The sequence below is a fragment of the Nycticebus coucang genome, chromosome 22, assembly GCF_027406575.1.
Source record: "Nycticebus coucang isolate mNycCou1 chromosome 22, mNycCou1.pri, whole genome shotgun sequence".
NCBI classification, from domain to species: Eukaryota; Metazoa; Chordata; class Mammalia; order Primates; family Lorisidae; genus Nycticebus; species Nycticebus coucang.
In genome coordinates this window covers 25,231,075-25,251,741 of record NC_069801.1, presented here as the reverse complement: position 1 = coordinate 25,251,741, position 20,667 = coordinate 25,231,075, and the positions used below count along the sequence as shown (strand labels likewise).

At 52.8% G+C, this 20,667-nt stretch overlaps 1 protein-coding gene across 11 annotated transcripts in view; it reads left to right on the top strand.

Annotated features, from left to right (window-relative positions):
• Positions 1–17,147, top strand: part of COL16A1 (collagen type XVI alpha 1 chain) — a 51,510-nt gene extending 34,363 nt beyond the window's left edge. For all 11 annotated transcript variants that reach the window (XM_053576739.1, XM_053576746.1, XM_053576736.1 and 8 more), the window contains 21 exons: positions 558–611; positions 1,119–1,172; positions 2,697–2,741; positions 2,857–2,910; positions 3,183–3,218; positions 3,533–3,595; positions 5,758–5,829; positions 6,015–6,068; positions 6,642–6,686; positions 6,882–6,926; positions 7,198–7,251; positions 7,708–7,761; positions 10,099–10,149; positions 10,489–10,578; positions 12,145–12,180; positions 12,743–12,787; positions 13,645–13,833; positions 14,488–14,554; positions 15,411–15,587; positions 15,765–15,842; positions 16,809–17,147. In XM_053576739.1, coding sequence (XP_053432714.1) covers positions 558–611; positions 1,119–1,172; positions 2,697–2,741; positions 2,857–2,910; positions 3,183–3,218; positions 3,533–3,595; positions 5,758–5,829; positions 6,015–6,068; positions 6,642–6,686; positions 6,882–6,926; positions 7,198–7,251; positions 7,708–7,761; positions 10,099–10,149; positions 10,489–10,578; positions 12,145–12,180; positions 12,743–12,787; positions 13,645–13,833; positions 14,488–14,554; positions 15,411–15,587; positions 15,765–15,842; positions 16,809–17,011 — 1,566 coding nt within the window. In that variant the 3' untranslated portion in view covers positions 17,012–17,147. The remainder of the gene's footprint in view (positions 1–557; positions 612–1,118; positions 1,173–2,696; positions 2,742–2,856; positions 2,911–3,182; positions 3,219–3,532; positions 3,596–5,757; positions 5,830–6,014; positions 6,069–6,641; positions 6,687–6,881; positions 6,927–7,197; positions 7,252–7,707; positions 7,762–10,098; positions 10,150–10,488; positions 10,579–12,144; positions 12,181–12,742; positions 12,788–13,644; positions 13,834–14,487; positions 14,555–15,410; positions 15,588–15,764; positions 15,843–16,808) is intronic.
• The last annotated feature ends 3,520 nt before the right edge of the window (positions 17,148–20,667 follow it).

The window sequence follows — 20,667 nt, the reverse complement described above, 5'->3', positions numbered from 1 at the left end:
GGTGGTGGAAGGAGACTCGCTTAAGCCCAGGAGTTGGAGGTTGCTGTGAGCTATGATGCCATGGCGCTCTACCCAGGGCGATAGCTTGAGACTCTGTCTCAAAAAAAAAAAAAAAAAAAGAAGAAGTTGGGAGGTGGACTCTTTTGTGACTGCTCTGCCCCTCCACCCTGACTCCCTGAGTGTAGGGTCTTCCTGTCAGGAGTAGCCCCTATTCTCACCAGCATCCCTGGGGGCTCTACCCTTCCCTCTGCCCACAGCATTGCACACGCCCCTTCCACCTCTCCTCCCTGGTCCCTACTGCCCTGGGCCTCCTTCTCTGGCTCAGCTTCCAAGGTCCTGGTCATGTGGGAGTGTCTCCAGCCCCAGGTCTGTGGGTGGTGGTCATGGCCAAGGGAACCTGGGGCTGGGGAAAATAGCCCAGTGGCGGTTGTGCTGGAGGGCTGGTGCCTGGTAGATGGCCATCTGGGGCACCTGTTCCAGCTTTGGCCATCCTGTTGCCTGGGGAAGGGAGGAACAGAAATGTTGGGGTGGTCCACAACATCTGCCTTTCTTTGTAGGGTCCTCCAGGGCAACCTGGTTACCCAGGTGCAATGGGGCCCCCAGGACTGCCTGTAAGTAAAGGGACCCTGGTTCTGGGGGCACTGGAGGCTCAGGCTGGTGGTCAAGATGGGCTATGCTGGGCATCCCTCAGCAGGCTCCCCCTTCCCAGGAATTTTAGCCTCTGCCTCTACTGAGCCATCTGTACAGTCCCCACTGTAGGTCTCCTTGGCAGCACGGCTTAGCCCCCCACTCTGCTTTGGGGAGCCAGATTCTTAGAGCACCCTGTAAGCCCCAGATACAGCAAGAACTGAGATCTGCCTCTATGAGAATTTGGAGAGTTGGGGAGACAGCTGGGAGGAGTCACACCCCACAGGAACCCACGGGGTGGGCATGTCCCCACTTGCTGTGGAGGTCCATGGTGGCATGGTAGGCGGGAGGCTTCCCCTTCCCAGCCATCCTCCTTGGTGCCATCTGCCTCAGAGTCGGTGTGGGTGCCAGCCACAGTCTCCACCCCCTGCCTTAGCGCCATGACAGGCAGGCCACGGGGCTAATTCTGCTCTCTCTTTGTGACTTGTCAGGGCATCAAGGGGGAGCGAGGCTACGTGGGGCCAGCGGGAGAGAAGGGGGAATCGGTGAGTCGCAGCTCTGCGGAGGCAGAGGAAGGGCTTCAAACGGAGCTGCCTCTGCCTGCTGCCACCACTGCCACTGCCACCACCTCTGTGGGCTGGAGATTTCCTAGCTGCCTATGAAGGAGAAGACAGTGACCCCTGTTTCCCTTGCTCCTGAGCTAGCTGAGTCTCTCTAGATGCCTCTGCGGCAGGCAGCATGGCTTGGTGGGGGTGGAGGGGGGCCGGTCACTACAGAGGCAGAGAATTCCAGTGGGTTCATGGGGGAATGGGCTGCAGAGTCAGCCTGAAGAACTCCTGCTCCTCCTGCAAAGGAGGGCCTGAGACTCTAGCCCCAACCCCACTGAAGGACCTCCGTCCCCAGTCAAGCCACCCTCTGCAGAGCCAGGGTGTGCTTGGCCCCACACTGAGCTCAGGAGCTGGGCCATAAACAGACAAGGATGATTCTGAAACCCACAAAATGACAAAGTGACATGACTCACCAGGGTCCCTCAGCTAGTGAGTTAGTGGTAGAACCTGGACTTGAACCCAGGTCCATCCTGGTGAAAAAACTCACAAACCTCAAATCTGGGATTAGCCAAACTGGGACTGGAGCTGTACAAATTCACTAAGTTCCGTGTGGCCTCGGCAGGATTCAGTAAATGCTGTCACATACTTATTCAATAACTGATGTTTCTCCTGGGCCTGCTTGTGCCAGCTCCTTCCGAGGACACTGCAGTGAACACAGCAGGCAGGTTCACCCCGTGCCCTGCAGTGGGGGAGGAGGACCAGCCCCCATGGATGAGAGGACTGACGGAGGAGACAGAGCAGGGTCAGAGGCTAGAGGGCATCCGGGATGCCCTTTTGACAGAGGCTCAGGGAAGCCAGCTTTGAGGAGGTGGCCTTTGAGCTGAGATGTGAATGGCAGGAAGCAGGGGGCCCTGTGGTTGTCTGTACTGAGGCATCCCAGAAAGAGAATCCAGGTGAGGAGTGCCGCAGGGACGACTGGGAGCATCTCATGACTTTGTAAGGCTTCAGGGGATCTCGAAGGGTGACCTTCAGGGGTCAGGGAAGGGTGGGCATTCCAGGTAAAAAGGATAGCTGTGCAAAGGCCCAGGGCTGTGAATGCGTGGCGCGTGTTCGGGGAATAGTAGTCTGACTGAGCAAGGCAGAAGGGGAGAGGGTAGTGAAGTGGGAAGGAGTGGCTGGTGCCAGCTCATAGGCCACCTCAAACACCAGCATTGGTGGAACCTGTACGCCTCATTCAGTTGGCAGAGGGAGCCATGGAAGATGTTTGAGCAAGAGAGTGACACATCAGAACTGTGCTTGAAGAAGAGGGGTTGGCAATCCCTTGCTGGCTGGGCTTAGTTAGGAGGCTGGTTTAATAGCTCAGGCATGAGAGGGGAAGCTCGAACAAACCAGGCAGAGAAGTCTTGCCAGCTTAGGCAGCCTCCCTCCTCGTGCCCTGCCTCTGCTTTGTGCCTCATCTCCTGTCCCCCAACCCCTTCTCCCTCAGGAAGAGTGACTGATTCTGCTCCTTTGTGTCCTTAGGGTCCCCCAGGCTCTGAAGGCCTCCCAGGTTCCCCAGGCCCAGCGGTAAGTGAGTGAGGAGGCAGAGAGATGCGGACACGGACCCCAGGTCCTGGTCTTGTCCTGGGCTCTGAGGGCAGGAAGATTGGGTTCCAGCAATATTGTTCTCTTTGGGTAACAGGGTCCCCGAGGAGAGCGAGGACCCCAAGGGAACTCGGGTGAGAAGGGTGACCAGGTGAGTGATGATTGGGAACTGGCCGGGGAAAGGCAGGGAAGGAGCAGCTCTGTTGTCCCTATCCCACCCCTCCTTGAGTTGTGACATCCCACCCATCCTTGAGTTGTGATATCCTATATGATGCCCAGAGTCTCACCAGCCAACTGTCTTATGTAGACCAGAGGGCAAGGCCTGTGGGCTTGAGGCTGTCTCACCTGTCCCCCTTTCTACCTGGGCAGCCAGGCAAGAGAAAGGGGGTGGCATAGCATGCTGTCCCTTGCTTCTTCCCCTAGGGATTTCAAGGCCAGCCAGGCTTTCCAGGCCCGCCGGTGAGTAAAGACAAAGCCAGCTCTGTGATGTGAGCAGGCCAGCCAGTGGGAGGATGGTCCTGGGGAGGGGAGAGGAATAGGCAAGGAAGGAACAGCCTGGGTGGCCAGGCCTGATTCCAGGACCTGGAAAGTAGGGCCGTCTGGGCGGGCTCTAGTCCAGCGGGTCACGCAGGCACCGTGCTCCTGGGTGGTGTTTCCAGGAAGTCGCAATGAATTGTATTAACAGTGCAATGCACACAGGAGGAAGAAGGAAGGGGAGGCTGGACTCCCCCTCAGCCCCACTTTTATTCCCGTCTGCTCCTCTGTTGATGTAGGGTCCCCCTGGATTCCCAGGCAAAGCTGGAGCACCTGGCCCACCTGGCCCCCAAGCTGAGAAGGTGAGCAGGACCCCAAGTTGACCAAAGTCATGGATCTGAACCATGCAGCTCCCATGCCCCCTGCCGCCCCAACATCAGGCCTTCAGGAATTCTAAGACTGACCCAGTTGCATCAGGGTTGGGGAAAGAGGCCTCTAGAATGTGCTCAGTTGGCAAGTGGGCTCCTCGGGATGGCCACTGGGCCAGGACACCTAGCAGCCTTGGATGGCAGGGAACTGAGGGAAGAGGGAAGCACTTCTGAACCTCCCTCTAGCTCAGCCATGGCTTAGCCCTCTAGCTCAGCCATGCCCAAGGGCCCAGGGAGGGCAGGGTCACCCCCATACTGGCTGTACTGGCTGCGTTGTGGTTGGCTTGATCACCTCTAGAGATGTGGCTCCGCCTTGGTTGAGGGGTCTGACTTCCCTGTCTCAACCCAACCTCTGGCTCCCTAGATGTTCTGGGTAGGTGATATACAAGGCCCCAAATTGACTTCTGAGCTTAGGATCGGGGGACTGGGGCCTAGAGGGAGGGCCTCTTTCCTCTGAGAGCACACACATTAACTTCTCACTATGCAGGTGAGGAAACTGAGGTCCCAACGGCTGGGAGCAGCCCAGGGGCACACGGTGTGTTAGAGCAAAGCTGGAACTCCCTCCCAGCTCTGGGTGGACCTGGGTCCTTCACTACCTCCCCGCAGCCAGTGCCGTCAGTCATGGTTGGGGCAGTGTTGGTTGCCAGCACCCTGCCCTTCTTCCTTTCCCTGTAAAGGACCTAGGTGACCATTCCCTGCTCTCCTTAGGCTGGTCATTGCAGGGAATGACCAAACCTCTGGCCAGTAGTTCTCCATCCAGACTCCCAGTGGGAGCTGACTTTGGCTGGGGCTGTGCTGACCCCTCCTGGTGACTAGTGGAATTGCATTGCCCCCGGAGCTCCACCCCCCTTTTCTGGGTCTCTGGATCTCTTCCCCTAGACCACCCCACAGCCACAGATCCAGAGCAGTCACCCTCTTCACACTGCGGAATGCAGCAGCCACCCCCCCCTAAGCAGATGAAGCATCTTGCTTCCCCCTCATTTTCTGATACACATTCCAATTCACACATCTGTCCTTATCACTCCCTTGCTTTTAACATTTGATGGCTCCCTAGTACCTGTAGCAGTTGTTTTCAGACTTTATTTATTTATTTATTTTTGCAGTTTTGGGCCGGGGCCGGGTTTGAACCCACCACCTCCGGTATATGGGGCCAGCGTCCTACTCCTTTGAGCTACAGGTGCCGCCCTTTTCAGACTTTTATAGTCCTCGAGCCTTTTTATCACACAAAATTTTATATGAAACCTCAATATACAAAATAGACAGTGGAGTTTCACTGGCTAAGACAAGGTGGGGGTCTTGGAGTCTCCTCTCTGGGTCCTCACTTCACGCCCCCAGCTTTGAGGCTCCCCAGGAGCCTCCAGGCCTCTGAGAAACACAGTTTAAAAGCCATTCACAGTTTAAGAGCCCTCACTATCCAGGCTCTGACTTCTCCAGCCTCTCTCCCTGCTCGCCCATCCCCGAGGCTCCCCCAGACACCCTGGCCAGGCCGGGCACGTGACCACTTCCAAATCTTTATCCTTCTCTTAGGTTCCCTCTGGCATGTGCTTCTCCCCTCCCTCTGCCCAATCCCAGACATCCTTCAGAGTCTAGCACGTGGTGACTCTTCTGTGGTACTTTCCCTGATCCCCACCAGAGCAAGCAGCTCCCTCTTCTAGATTCCCCCAGCCCTTTTCCACACAGACCACAGGCACTGTTGCTTTGCCTCTGATTGTGGTAGGTCTGTGACCTCACTGACTGTGTTCTCCTTGCGGACAGGAGTCACCCAGGTTTTTCATCTTGGGGAATCAGAGCCCACATGGCACTCAGTGTGTTTGTAGTTTAGCACACACCACTGAGCATGCCAGTCCCTGGGTCAGCCCTGAAGAAGATGTTCTGTCCTTCCTCATGGAGCAGTGAGGAAAGGGGGATGCTTTGCAGATGAAGACAGAGCCTTCTCGGGAGGCGGTGTAGAATATCCAGTTAGGCCAGGACCAAATGAGGTCAGAAGCCAGCTGTTCTGACTTCCAGTAGTCACTGGAAGCCCTGGCCCAGGGCCTAGTCTCCAAGGGTGGGGCAAGGCCCTGCTGACTTTGTTGGGGGGGGGTGCTGATTTCCAGGGCAGCGAAGGGATTCGAGGCCCAACAGGCATGCCTGGTCCCCCTGGGCCACCAGGACCTCCTGGGATTCAGGTGAGTGTGTGCCCTCTTATCTTGGCAGGCATGTGGGAGGGATAAGTGCATGCATGCACATGCGTGTGTGTGTGTGTGTGTGTGAGAGAGAGAGGGAGGGATGGAGAGAGCTGAGGGGCTTGGTCAAGCCTCTTCTCCCAGGGCTTTAGCACAGGCATGCAGAAATGCCTTGTTCCTGTTTTCAGGGCCCTGCTGGTCTGGATGGTCTGGACGGGAAGGACGGCAAGCCCGGCTTGCGGGTGAGATAATGGCCGGAGAGGGAAAGCACACCCTCCTCTTCTGTTCCCCAAGAGCCAAAGTCAAGGGAATCCCAAAGATAAGAACTGAAGCGTCCTGTCCTTGTCAGGGGCAGCCCTGCCTTGTCTCAGTCTGTGCCCCACTGCATCCACCTCCCTGATGGCACCAGAGCCCCTTGGCTTCCCAGTTCTTCTAGTGCCCTGAACTAGCTAAGATGAACTAGGCTGGGTTTCAGGAAGAATCAGGTGCAGACACAGGACTTGAGCAAGCCCCGGCTCCTTGGGTTTCATTTTGCTGGGAAATCTGAAAGGGATGGGGTCACAACAAAGGGCAGAACATCAAGATCAATCCCTTTCTGTACCCAAAAGAAAGAAAAATAAGGTCTGGAGAGGGGCTGGGATTCACTGAGGGTGCACAGGCAGTCAGAGGCCGGGCCAGGTTTAAATTCTTTCCTCTGCCCTTTGTGACAATCCCTCCATCCTAGGATAGCTGAGCAGGGCTGGAGAGGGGAGGAGAATACGGTAAATGACTTGGGTACAAAAAACCGTACAAAACTCCCTGGTCTCTTTCCCTAGGGGGACCCTGGTTCTGCCGGCCCCCCTGGACTCATGGGCCCCCCGGTAAGTTGAGCTGCAGGAAGGAGCTGGGAGCTGAGCAGTTGCAGCCCATGCCTGGTGGGGTGTGGCATCTCAAATCCAGGTCCCCTGTGGACCATGTTTTCACTTTGGAGTGGTCTGATTTGTTTAACCTGAGCAAGGAGGAGTGGGGAGAGGCCCCTGGCAAGGGACATGAGGATTCCCTCCTTTTTCTTCCAGGGCTTTAAGGGAAAAACAGGACATCCTGGCCTCCCAGGACCTAAGGTAAAGGACTGGTGACCTCTGCCACACAGGTTTTCTCTGCTGTCCTCAAGGCCTTATCCTAAACAGACATGGCAGCTTAGGCTGGGTGGAGGTGCCACCTGACCCTTGACTGAGAAGCCATCCCAGCATCTGAACCTCCTGAGGCCAACAATGTCTGGCACACTGGGTCCATTAGCCAAAGGGCATCAGAGGGCTCCAGATGTGGGGTTGACTTGGAGTGAGGGTTCGATGTGAAGGTCTGGTAAGCTCCAGCTACCCTTCTCTCTCCTAGGGTGACTGTGGCAGTCCAGGTCCCCCTGGCAGCAATGGTCGGCCTGGAGCGGAGGTAAGGTCTAGGGACCTCACACTGCTTGGAGCTGGCCTTAGGATTCTGTGGAGTCTGGAATGTGGCCATTTCCTCCCACTCTCTGGCAATGTGGTTGCTCGCTCTCTTTGGCTCTCTGGGGGAGGTTCACCCACTCCTGCACATCTTGAACTTTCTCCCTCCTCTTCAGGGTCATAACTGGTTCTCTCCCTAGAGGCAATTGGATCACCAACCTACAAAGGCAGGGCCTGGCCCGCTCAGACAGGGGGCTCCACCTTCTCTACCCAGCAGTTCTCATGGGGCCGGGCTGGTCCCTCAGGCCCCAGAAGGCTCGGGTCTGGAGGCTGGAGCTCAGCCTGGCTCCTCTGGCCATCGGCTTTCCCACCTTGCCCTGCTGAACCCTCTCCCACCTCACAGCCCTGCGTGTGCTGCTAAGTCCATTTCTTTGTTAACTCATCCCTTTTCTGGCTCCTGCAGGGTGAGCCTGGTGCCATGGGACCCCAGGGAAGACCCGGCACCCCCGGCCATATTGTAAGTTAAAATTCTTTGTCTCTATCCCTAGGAGAGTTAGGAATCTGTTACAGGGGAGCGGGTGGCAAGCTGGGGATGACCTGAAAGAACTGACCACAGGAGCTGCCCCAACCGTGAAAGTGAGAAGGTGGCCTTGGGCTCACCCAGTTCCATGATTCCCAGACTTTTCACCATTTTCTTATTTTCTGGGAACATTCAAGTTTACCTATCAGATGAAGGTCATTCAGTTAGTCACCAAATAATTACTGAGCACCTGCTCCCTACCAGGCACCGTTCCAAGCATTGGGGCAACAGCAATGAGCAAGACAGACAAGATCCCCCTGTGTCTGTCTTTGGGGCAGATACAACAAACAAACAAATAAGATGTTATAGGGAAGGATGGGAAAGGGACTTCAGAGGAAACCTTACTTGGGAAATGACATTTGACCTGATGCCTGAATAAAAGGATGAACCAGGTAGTGAGCCACCTGGGGAGAGAGGGTCCCAGGCAGAGGAGGTAGCTGGTACAAGGGGCCTGTGTAGGGAGGAGATTGATATGTTTGAGGAACCCCAAGAAAGTCAGTGTGGCTGGAGTGTAGTTTGACGCGGTGTGAGTGGGAAAGGAAAGATAACCTGATGCTGACCAAGGAGGCCCCCAGGGAGGTGGCCAGGAGCATGGAGAGCCAGTGCCCATGGAAGCAGTTGGTAAGTGGATGTAGTGGAGACAGAGAGCGTGGGCAAATCTGGGATGTGTTCAGAGGTGGAGGACTTGCTGGTGCTTGGGATTGGAGTTAGTGGAACAGGTGGAGTGTTAAAAAGAGAGGAATCAAGAGGACTCCCGGACTCAGCTCCCACAGCTCAGTGAGTAGGGCACCTTGGGCTACATACACTTAAGGTGGCGGGTTCGAGCCCAGCCTAGGCCTGCTAAACAACAATGACAACTGCAACCCGCCCCCAAAAAATGGCCAGGCGTTATGGTGGGCACCTGTGGCCCCAGCTACTTGGGAGGCTGAGATAAGAGCATCAATTGAGCCCAAGAATTTGAGGTTGCCATGAACTGTGATGCCACAGCACTCTACTGAGGGCAACATAATGAGACTCTGTCTCAAAAAAAAGAGGACTCCCGCATTTGGCTTGGGCATCTGGGTAAGTAGGTGGTGTGTTTACTGAGATGGGGTGACTTGGAGAGGATGTTTATTAAGCAGTAATGAGTTTCCCATCTCCTTTACTCATCAGTAACATAGACAACTGCCAGCAGCCCCTTTGATCAGTGTGACAGCACTGAGCTGATAGGCTCCAAGAAGAGCAAATATACCAGCATTTTGTTGCAGCCCTATTGAGGCTGGCTGTATGACTTCCAGGAGGCTTTGGAAATGTTAAAAATAGTTCATGACCAAAGAAAGAAACTCTCAGGTCCCTATCACTATTTTTATGCATCTCAAGGGGTCCAGGGGTCCTAGGTTGGGAATGCTGGATCTAGCCCGGTTCCCCTCACATTACAGTTGACAGAAAGTGCTGCATGCTCTAAACTGTGGCCCCATGGGAGACTCAGAGGGGCCTGGGGATGAAGAGGGTGCAAGCCTCCCCACTCACCTCTGTCTGTCCAGTCTAGCCCCCTGGCTGTGTGATGGTCCCTGTGCTGGGCATTTCTATCGCAGGAGACTTGATGAGTAGGACACAGGCTGTGGCCTCTGCAGCTTCCTGTCGGCCAGGGTGGAAGGAAGTGCTCTGAGAGAGACCAGAGTGCCCTGGGATTCAGAGAAGGTGTCACTCTGACCAGGGAGGTGATAGTTGAGATGTGCCTTAAGGCAAGGATGTGGACCCAGAGGTACAGGAGGGTGTTTCAGACACAGCAGGAAGGGACAGCCAGGTGTTAAATCTCATTGCTGTCTAGAGTCTAGTGGGCAGCAGGAAGCCTATAGGCCCAGGTGTCACCCTGGAGCTGGTCCCTGTGGGTGTTGGGCTCACCATTGCTATGCAGAGTCCCAGCTCCTGGTCTCACCTCCTCCATAGAACAGCAAGAAGAGCTGCCTTTAGGGCAATTTACTCCCCCAGGCCTTTGCCCTCTGTACTTGGCCTGTGGTGGTGGCTCCCAGCTCTATCTCCCTCAGCACAGCCCCAGATGCACCACTCCACATGGGGTAGTGAGTGGGTCCTGTGTTCTCAGGAGCCCCCAGCCTCAGGTGGGGACAAATGATGCGGCAGAAGTTCAAGTACAAGACCAGAAGGATGGGAAGGGTTTCAGGGCAAAAAAAGAGCTACTGGACTTTAGGGCTTATTCCTGCTGCCAGGCCCTCTGCCTCTCAGCGAACTTACTGTTAGATCCAGGTTCTTTTCCATTGACTCATCTGTCTCTAGGGGCCACCGGGGCCTCCGGGCCAGCCAGGGCCAGCTGGGATCTCTGCTATGGTGAGTGACACGCTCCTTCCTTACTCCCTCTGGGAGCTCTGCCCTCCTCTGCCATGGCTCCTTACAGTTTATCTCGACCCCCCACCCCCTTTGGCATCAGTCTCTCCTGTCTCCAAATACCTCCAAATACTCCCTTTCAAGAGGTGGTAAAGAGCTTCTGAGAAAGCCGGAGGCCATCCCAGGGTCCTGCCGAAAGTTCAGGCAGTGCCACTTCCCGCTCTGGGGCTTGGGAGGTGGGGGACATGGTCCCTAGCACACAGTGGGGTGTCTGCCTCTGGCTGTATGAGCCTCTACTTTATCTTCTTCCTATCCCTCACCATTGCCCTTCCTGTTCTCTAGGGCCTGAAAGGAGACCGAGGAGCTACCGGAGAAAGGGGCCTTGCAGGCCTCCCAGGCCAGCCTGGCCCTGCTGGACACCCTGGCCCTCCGGTAAGACCCCGCCTTTTGTGGCACAGGTCAAGGGGAAATGGGTCATTTGGCTGAAGGCCAGTAGAGCGCAGTATTGCACATCTGGGGTCTCTAAGAGGCATAGCACATGCACCCGAGGATCACCTTGTATTTAGAAAGACGCCCTGTAAGCCAGGGCTGTGCCAGCTGCACACATGGCCACCGCCTCCGATGATGCTCCAGCATCAGCCTTATGCAGACCCCTCGTCTAGGTGTCAGGCAGGGGAGACTCATCCCTGTCTGCCCCCGCCCCTTCCCCAGGGAGCTTGTCAGTAACCACAGAAAATCTCTGTAAATGTCAGGAAGCAGTGCCTGCTGTTACTGTAACTTTTTGAGCTCTTCCAGAAGCCACTGACTTGGTCTCAGCTAATGTTTAACACTGAGAGTGATGATGTATTGATCACTGACCATGTGCTGAATGGCGAACTAAGTGCCTGATGTACACTTAGTCTGCAGAAACTGCAATCCCGCTTAGTAGATGTGATTGTCCCCATTGTACAGATGAGGAAGCCAAAGCTAGCAAGGTTAATTAGGTTGCTCAGGGTCCCATAGCTAGCAAGAGCTGGGATGTGGTCCCTAGCCTTCCTGATTCTAGAACCTGGAAATCAAAACTCAATAAAACTACCTCTTTCAAAACTTCCAAACATTGGGTGCACATCTGGGGTCTCTAAGAGGCATAGCACATGCACCCAAGGATCACCTTATATTTAGAAAGACGCCCTGTAAGCCAGGGCTGTGCCAGCTGCACACATGGCCACCGCCTCTGATGATGCTCCAGCATCAGCCTTATGCAGACCCCTCGTCTAGGTGTCAGGCAGGGGAGACTCATCCCTGTCTGCCCCCGCCCCTTCCCCAGGCACTTTCTGCCTGAGTGCCTGGCACTCAGGAATGAAAAGTCCCCTGGGAAAGCTCGGGCAGGGACCCAGGTCTCTACCAATGAAGACTTTCAGGAATAGTAGTGACAACCCAGGCCATGGTGTTGCTGACTCCAGTGGGCCCATCTGCCAGGAGGGCCTGGTCTCACCATGCCTGCTAGCTCTGATTCCTGCCAAGAACCCTGCCTCCTCCCCTGACTGCAATCTCAGGAGGCTCCAGGGCTCCTGGATAAATCTACTATCACTTGCTTTGTAGTCACAGATTCCTGTTCCTCGGCATCCCCTCAGATGGGGGCTGGCCCCAGCCAATCTCTGGAGCCTCACTGGAGTTCATGCGTTCATTCTGCAAACATTTAACATATACTCAGAGCCAGGGCACGTGCAAGGTGCTGGGACCCTAATTACAGAGCAAAGTGGCACAGCCTGTTCTTTGCTTGGAAAGCTCAGGGGTGGGGGGTGGGGGTGGGGTGGAAAGGTGGGGGGGTGTCAGCCTGGAGACATCAGGATGGGGCTCTGGGACGAAGGTCTGAATTTCCACGGCCTGTGCCCAAAGTGTCAGAGAGTGAGAACTGGAGGATCGTAGCTTCTTGGTGGAACCTAGTAGCCAAAGTCAGGCATGTGACACCAAACTGGGCTGGCACTCATCACATCTCCATTGTTCTCTACTCCCCAGGGGGAACCTGGTGCAGATGGCTCAGCTGGCAAAGAGGTACCATGTGCTGCTCTGCTCCTTTTCCTTGGGTGGCCTCTCCTTGACCTGACTCCTCTTCATTCACTCAGCAACACTATGTGTACAGACTCTCCCTGGGCAGATATACAAGGAACTGTTTATCTTTGTTGCTCTGGGAGAGAAATGGGAGGCTAGGGGACTAGAATGGAAGTGAGATTTGTTTTACTTTTTTTTTTTTCATTTTCTCTGTACCTGATGAAAAAAGAGACAATAATATTAATAAACTCCAAACAAACATTTCCTGGGCACCAGCTCTTGCCAGGCCTTCCAGGATGTCACAGACTGGCCCTTCCATTCTGACTTCTTCTCACCCTTCTTCATCTATGCTGGGGTACAGCCATGATCAAACAAGGCCATGCTCCAGACGAGGTCATTCTCCCTGCTAGCTGTCAGCCCTTCTGGGCAGTGAGGCTGTCATCCTTTGTCACACAGAGCCCAGCCGGACACAGCTGGGGGCTGAGGTGGTCTTTCATGGCCCTTCCTCACCAGGATATGGCAGAGATGCTGCCCAGCTTGACCCCCAGCTTTTGCTTTCCTCTAGGGACCTCCTGGGAAACAGGGACTCTATGGACCTCCTGGTCCCAAGGTGAGTGAGCACTAGCCGGTTCTGAAAGGAGAAGCTCATGAATTGTTTGAGCCCAGCTCCAAGTTATGACATTAGCTGCAGAGAAGGGAGACTTGCGAAGGCCAGTGCGCAGAATGTGGTCAACTTCTCTCATGGGGTTTGGCTGTGGTTGAGGGAATGGAAATCTCCAGTTCATTTGCTCATTGACTGATTAATTCATGTATTCACTTTTTCATTCCACGAACATCCACTTGCTCTTGCTCGTGTTCCAGGCCTTCTGTCCTAGCCTTGGGTAAACAGAGGTCTCTGAACAATAGGTGCTCTCAGTAGTCCAGTCACATTGACACTAGTGTGTGGCAAGTTTTACAGAAGGTTAGACACAGCACTGTGAGGCCAGAGGAAGGGTGCTCCCAACTCAGCTCAGGGTGTCAGGGAGGCTACATAGAGAACCGGAATAGTTTGCTGAGGGAGCAGTGTGCACTGGGTAAGGAAGACCAGGAGAGCATGGCGGAACCAGGGGGTTATAACCAATGAGGACTGGCAGGAGGTGGAGAGGGGTCAGGGAGAGGAGGCGAAGGAAGGGATGATCAGGACTGATCGTGAAGGGTCCTGAACACCTATCTGGCCTGACAATTAGGACTTTATTCTGAGTTTAGTTGACGGCCATCAGAATCGCTAAGCAGGGAGTAACACCACATGAGAACTCTCTTCTTGAAGGACCGCTCTGGCAGCAGTGAGGCAGAGTGGCCTTCCAGGATGCTATGACCACAGTCCAGGGCGTGATGTTAGGGCCTGGGGGTGGGAGGGTGAGGGGAAGGGGCAGACTGTTGAGACATCGTGATGTATATTTGACAGTATCTGGTATTCTGTCCTTGTAGGGAGATCCAGGACCTGCAGGACAGAAGGGCCAGGCAGGAGAGAAGGGGAGATCGGGCATGCCTGGTGGGCCTGGCAAGAGTGGCTCTATGGGGCCTGTTGGGCCACCAGGTCCTGCAGGAGAAAGAGGACACCCTGGATCTCCAGGGCCTGTGGGGAGCCCTGGATTGCCCGGTCTGCCTGGCTCCATGGTAAGGGGGAAGGCTGGTGGCCATGGCCTCATAGAACAGGTATGTGGGATGGATCATGGATCATTTTAGAAGCTTCTGCTGACATTCTCAAAGACAGAGCATGACTCCCAAATAGGTGGTTCTTAATTGTGTGGGGAAAGATCGGGGCTAAGGTATCCTTTCCCCAGAAAATTTCACTTAGGCATAAAATGTCTTGTATCATTTCAGGGTGCTTAGGACTTTAGGTTAAGACTCTGCGGGCTGAGTGTGGTAGCTCACTCCTATACTCTTAGCATTCTGGGAAGCTGAGGCAGGAGGATCACTTGAGCTCAGGAATTTATGACCAGCCTGAGCAGGATCGAGACCCCATCTCTGCTAAAAATAGAAAAATTAGCCAGGCATTGTGGTGGGCACCTGTAGTCCCAGCTACTTAGGAGGCTAAGGCAGGAGGTTCATTTGAGCCCAAGTGTATGAGGTTGCTATGAGCTAGGCTGACACCATGGCACTCTAGCCTGGGCCAACAGAATAAGATTCTGTCTCAAAAACAAATCTGTGGGCGGCTCCTGGGACCTTTACCCTCCTCTCCATTCTTTATTTCCATAAAGTCTCTGGGGGCAGGGGGGAAGCACCAAGCTTGGAAGTATAACTGAGACAGGTTTTCTTCTCTTTCTTCAGGGAGACATGGTGAATTATGATGAAATCAAGAGGTTCATCAGACAAGAGATCATTAAAATGTTTGATGGTAACTGGCAGCCGACTGGGTGGCTGTGGGTACCCTTCGCCCTTCCTTGTTACTTCTCGACACTGCCTTGGCCTCCTTTTCCTCAAAGCTCAAAGTCCCTTCTCTCACCCCTGCACACTTGCAGGCCTGGGGTTGACAGGCACATGTTCAATTATCCCTCAGACCTTCCTTGTCATCTGCTCTGGTGTTCAGAGATGAAATGGTTCCCTCCTGCCCTCCCCAAGCCCCCACTTGAGCAATGGAGGCAGACAAGAAAATTGATATCAAACGAGTCTGCATGAAGTGAGCTCTAAATAGAGGGGCGAGCGGCGACTGTAAGACAGGTGGTGTGGGTTTATTTGAAGATTTTTTTTCTTGTTCATTTGTTCATCCAACATTGATATGCCAGGGACTGGGTAAAACATGGACCCAGTTTCCCGAAGGGGCTGGACTTCTTGCTTGAGAAGCAGATTTTGAATGCCGAGCAGGGAGTCTGGACTTTATTCTGAAGCCAGTGGTGAACTCACAAAGGGTCTGGAGCACAGAAATGCTGTAGTCAGAGCTGTGCTTCAGAAGGGGCTTCACGGAGGCCAGTGCAAAGGACCCCACTTAGGACACCAACCCCCATATTCTTTTTTTTTTTTTTTTTGCACTTTTGGCCAGGGCCAGGCTCAAACCTGCCACCCCCGGTATGCGGGGCTGGTGCCCTACTCCTTGAGCCACAGGCACCGCCCCCAACCCCCATATTCTTTGCCCAAATGTCCCTCTAAATAAAGGCTGCTTTGGACACTAAGCTGCTGACCTGTCTGCAGCATCTACAGTCAGAAATTCTGAGTCCCTGAGGCACCCTGTGACCTGTCCTTTTCCTTTCTTACAGAGAGAATGGCTTACTACACCTCCAGGATGCAGTTCCCCATAGAAATGGCGGCTGCTCCGGGACGACCAGGGCCTCCAGGGAAGGACGGTGCTCCAGGCCGGCCAGGCTCTCCGGGAGCTCCTGGGCTCCCTGGTCAGATTGGCAGAGAAGGACGCCAGGGTTTGCCAGGAATGAGAGGTATCTCTGCCTTCTGGGTCCCAAGGGATGCATAGCTCTTTGGGGCAGGTCGAAGTATTCCCCAAGGTCTACTGTGAATATGAGACTTGGGGGTATCTGTGTGCTTCAAGTAATCTGCCTGGCTGGGTCATTTTTCTGCTTAGGGACAGGACTTCTTATTTTATTCTTTTGTCCCAGGATTGCCTGGTACCAAAGGTGAAAAGGGAGACACTGGTGTTGGCCTTGCAGGAGAAAATGGTCTCCCCGGTCCTCCAGGTAGGTGGACCATGAATCCAGAGCAGGAGGGCCCTCCCCCACTTCTTTATGTTCCTTCTATGACACAGTTGTGTTGAGCTCCAAATAACAACAGGCCACTCAACCACCATTTTTAGTAATGCCATTGTGTGCGAGACATTCTGCTAGGGCCATGGGGTGGGCCAGTGGAAGACTCAGTGCCTATTCCTAAGTCCTAGACTGTGGGAAGGAGCTGCATGTAGACAGGGCCAGGAACTAGAGTTCAAGTCCTGCCTGGCATCTTAGTGGCTATGTAACTTTAAAGCGGTCATTTATGCTCTGGGAGGCTAAAGCAGGTGGATTGCTTAAGCTCAGGAGTTTAAGACCAGCCTGAGCAAGAGTGAGACCCAATCTCTACTAAAAATAGAAAAACTAGCCAGGCGTTGTAGTGGTCATGTGTAGTCCCAGCTACTTGGGAGGCTGAGACAGGAGGATCACTTGAACCCAGGAGTTTGAGGTTTTTGCTGTAAGTTATGATGATGCCAGGGCACTCAACCCCAGAGGACAGAGTAAGACTGGCTCAAAAAAAAAAAAAAGAAGGTCATTTATGCCCTAAGTGTCCCTCTATAAGATGCATGTGTGGCTGTGTATCCTGAAAAAGCATGGCCAGAGCCTAACAATCTGGCCCTGAGTCCCAGATGCTCTACTTAGCACATGAGCAGTCTCTCTGAGCCTGTGTCCTCAGCTATAAAATTAGATAATAGTTCCTTTCTCAGGGAATTGTTGTGCAGATTTAATGAACAGTGCATCAGAGGAGCTCAGCCCTGTGCCTGGCACAAAGAAGCTCTCAGTAAAATTAGCCAGTGGTATCATCATTGTTAAATCAATGTGAAGATCAGATCAGGTCCTCATGAAAACATGTACAGTAGTATTTACCATGGCCTTAATTGCTTCTTTTCTTATGATCTGGCTGTCTTGATTTCCCTTCTGGGGCTCTTTCCTTCCTAGGTCCTCAAGGCCCTCCAGGATATGGCAAGATGGGAGCAACAGGACCCATGGGCCAGCAGGGCATCCCTGGCATTCCTGGACCCCCGGGCCCCATGGGGCCACCGGGCAAGGCTGGCCACTGTAGCCCCTCTGACTGCTTTGGGGCCATGCCAATGGAGCAGCAGTACCCACCCATGAAAAATATGAAGGGGCCTTTTGGCTAAAATCCCCACCTGCCACTGGATGAAGGACTCCATTGGGAATAAATGGTCAACACTTCCAGGAATCTGTGATGGGATGTGAATGTTGTTGTTGTTACTTTTAATTGCTGTTAATATTTTTTAAATAATAAAGAAAGAAGAAAGAAAACATGCTGCCATTCCTCTTCCAGTGGGACTCCTCTAATGCTGCAGCCACAGGTCCCTGTCGTCCTCCTTTTCTCATTTGGTCCCAGGCTCAAAAAAGGGCGTTTTCCTTGTGGCCTGTGGCCAGCCAGTGGAGCTGTGAAGTGCTGCTGTGCAGGAAGCCCTCATTCAACTCTCCAGATGCTTCTGATTCATCCTTTGGTCCTCTGGTCCTCAAGTTAGAGAAGGGGTCTCACTCTGTCTCTCTTCTCAAGCAAACCACAAGCAGAATTGAAGGCCCCACTTCCAGACAGCTTATAAAGGTCTTTTCCTATTTTCTCTCCACTCTCCCTGTGCCCACCTGCTTCACTTCATATGACCCGAAGCCAATCCAGGTTGCACCTTGGGAAATGTTGAGGTGTGTTCATCTGCCTAGAAGCCCCTCCAAGCGTGCAGGCTTATCTTGATGCTCCAGTAATTCTGTGATTACAAAACCTGTGCAAACAGGGGAAAAGATGGGTGCCAGCTCCTGGCCTGGGCAACCAGGGAATGCTTCTCTGGGAAATGAGACGGAACCCCCTGCCTATACCAATGCATGCCCCTGTCACCAGCTTTGGTAATGACTTTCTGGATTGCAGATGGCATCCTTGGTGATTCTTTCTTATTCTAATCTGTATGGTGCTTTTGCTGTACATCTTAGAATTCAGAAACAACTAGGTCATATCAGTGCAAAGAGGTGGCAGGCGAGCCATGATCAGATCTAAGTTAGTTCATGGTCCTTAAAGTCCACTGGGAGTTTGGTGATCTCTTGCCTCTCTATGTAAAAAGGCTAGACATGAAAAAAAGGCAGCCAACTGAACATTATAGAAAGTTCTGTCTCAAGCTTCTTCCTTCTCTACTTTTCAGATCGTCTGTCCTTATGGGCTGGCTGCCCTGTGAGAAAAGCAACAGGGCGCTTCCAGGGGGATTTCCAAAGAAAGCCTTTTTACTGGCCCCAGCTTTCTGGAAGGTTTATTCAAGTTGGAAAAACTTCAAAGGATCACAGAGCAGGCTCAGAAATGTACCCAAAGTCTAGATGCTTATCCAAACTGCCTGAAGCCTTCAAACTAGCTGTCAAATCTCTCCTGAGCTGGCATTTCCAGCACATTTCTGAAAATTCCCTTCTCTGGCTGGGCCCCACATACCAAGAGACCAGCCTATTGATGGCTTTTTAGGACCTTTGCCCCTATTTTTTTCCTGCCAGGAGCAGAAGTATGCTGCAGGCAGAGGAATGAATCAGGCAGGCTCCTGAGTGTGCCTGAGTGTCTCACATGATGTTTTTAGATAAAGGAGGAGTTTACTCTTTTTTCATCCCTCACCAGCTATTCTCAGTTAACCCTAGTTCTAACACAAAACATTAAAAAGCAAATGCATCATCTTTGCATTGAAGTAGCAGCCAGGTTTTGGACAGGGGATGTGGACAGATGTTAAAGCACTCCCTTCGGAGGCCCAGCTCCCATTGCAGGCCAGCCTGTGAGTGCTGATGATGGGCTCCATGACTAGGATCCTATTGGCATGAGTAGAGAGAAAGAGACACAAGGCCCAGCTGTGGAATTGAGCAGGTCAGCTTTCAAGGCCAGAAGGGAAAATTGCTATGAGGAAACATCGAACTCATCCCCTTTAAGGGCCTCCAGAGAATCGGTCCTTGGAGAGCAAATGATGCTTCCTTCACTTTTCTTCCTGAGTCAAATTCATGCTACTCTTTGGGGATTCTACGACAGGCTAGGTTTAAGCTTTCATGATTTGAATGCTTGTCTCCCTGGAGTCTGAAATTGCTGTAGTTTCTTGGACCATGAATTACCAGATGGAAAGCTGAATTTTATAGTCTCTTCTGTTACTGTGGTCAGCAAAAAAAATCCATAGTTTTTGCTCATCAGTTCAGGAGCAGGGTAAGCTGTAGAGAAAGGAAGTAGGGGAGCATGCATGCATTCCTCCCAGGCAGCTTTTTCACATTCCTGCCCTGTTATTCTTCTGTCTTCATTTCTTAGTCTATTTCAGGCTTTTAAGGCAACACACACAATTGCTCAGCCTGCCAAAGCCTAACTTGATGAGTCCATTTCCTCTTCCTACTTTGTGCCAGGAACTGTACTAGACTCTTGGGATCCCAAGGCAAACTGGACAGATATGGTTCCTACCCCCACAGTGTCTGTGGGAAGAGCAAGACAGTGGAACAATTCCAAGGAAGGGGGAAGTCAATGAAGGAGGGCACAGCTGGGGATGTAACTGTGGCTAGGCAAAGAGATGGATCAGGCAGAGGAAACAGCACATGCCATGGTTTAGGGATGACCGGGCGTATTGAGCTAAGTGACCAGAGACAGGTCAGTGTGGCTGGACTACAGAGTGAGTGCAAGAGACACAAGGTGGGAGGCCCCTGACAGGTGTCACACAAGGGTATGTGGAGTTAGATTTGCCTAATGAGGAGTTCACTAATGGCAGTGTGAAGATAAGACTGGAGGGTCCTTAATTTTAGAAACCCTCTGCTCTGTAAGATGGAGAAAAAGCTGGTGTATATTTATTCTGTAGAGAAAAATCCCAAATTTGATGTTTCTGGAATTTCAGTCTTTCTATCTTGATATTTTCCTTTGTCACCAGGATTCAACAGAATCTAATTAGACTTCACATGGGGTCCATTAATCCCTTACAAGGCTAGATCTTTTTTTGTGGCTGCTCTGAATCGGGTATGGGACTAGATTTTGTCAATGTACTCCCTTTACGCTACCATAATGGAAGGGAGTGTGGCCAAATTGCCACGTCTGCAGTGTGCATTTTTTCAGTTGGTTCTGTGGAAAGTTGCAAATCACCCTGTGATCCACAATATCCAACTGGAATTTAAATTTCAGAACTGAATCTGGTTAGAATCAAAGAGAATTAATTCCATAATAATTAGATGGGTATTGGTATTCCTTCTCAGTAAGCCACGCAGGGGCGTGGCACAGAGCCAGGACGCCTCTGGGATGCTGTGTCTCTAGGGGAGGTGATGTTTTCCAGGGGAGAGGCCTTCGCTTACCAAGTTTTGCCTCAACCTCTACAGGTCAACCACAAGGCTTCCATGAACTCAGGAAAGTGCTCTGTGCTCTAAAAAGGGCTGGAATCTAAGATTTCCCCTGTGGCTAAAACTGAAACAATAACAGGAACTTTCCCACCCACCTCTGTCTGCCTCAGGTAGTTGAGGTTTTGGAAACGAATTGATTGTTTTTCAGTCTTTGGAAGATCCTGATATTTCATCCAGCCCCCTCCAAAACAAACACACCTGGGTCTGCTGTGGGTCCTCTGAGGCACAGCCCTGAATGTCGGCTTTGGCTGGTCTCTGACTGCCTGAGAGATTTGGATGCCTCTGCACCGAATAGCGCAGACTTCCAACAGCAATTTCCCCTAAGAGCCCTTTGCTGGGTAGAGGTGGATGGAGGCAAAGGATTCTCATAGGAGTTGACTCCTCAGCACCTGGAACAGAGCCTGGAAAGTAGGAGGAATTCAAGAGGCTCACATGTTTGTGGAAT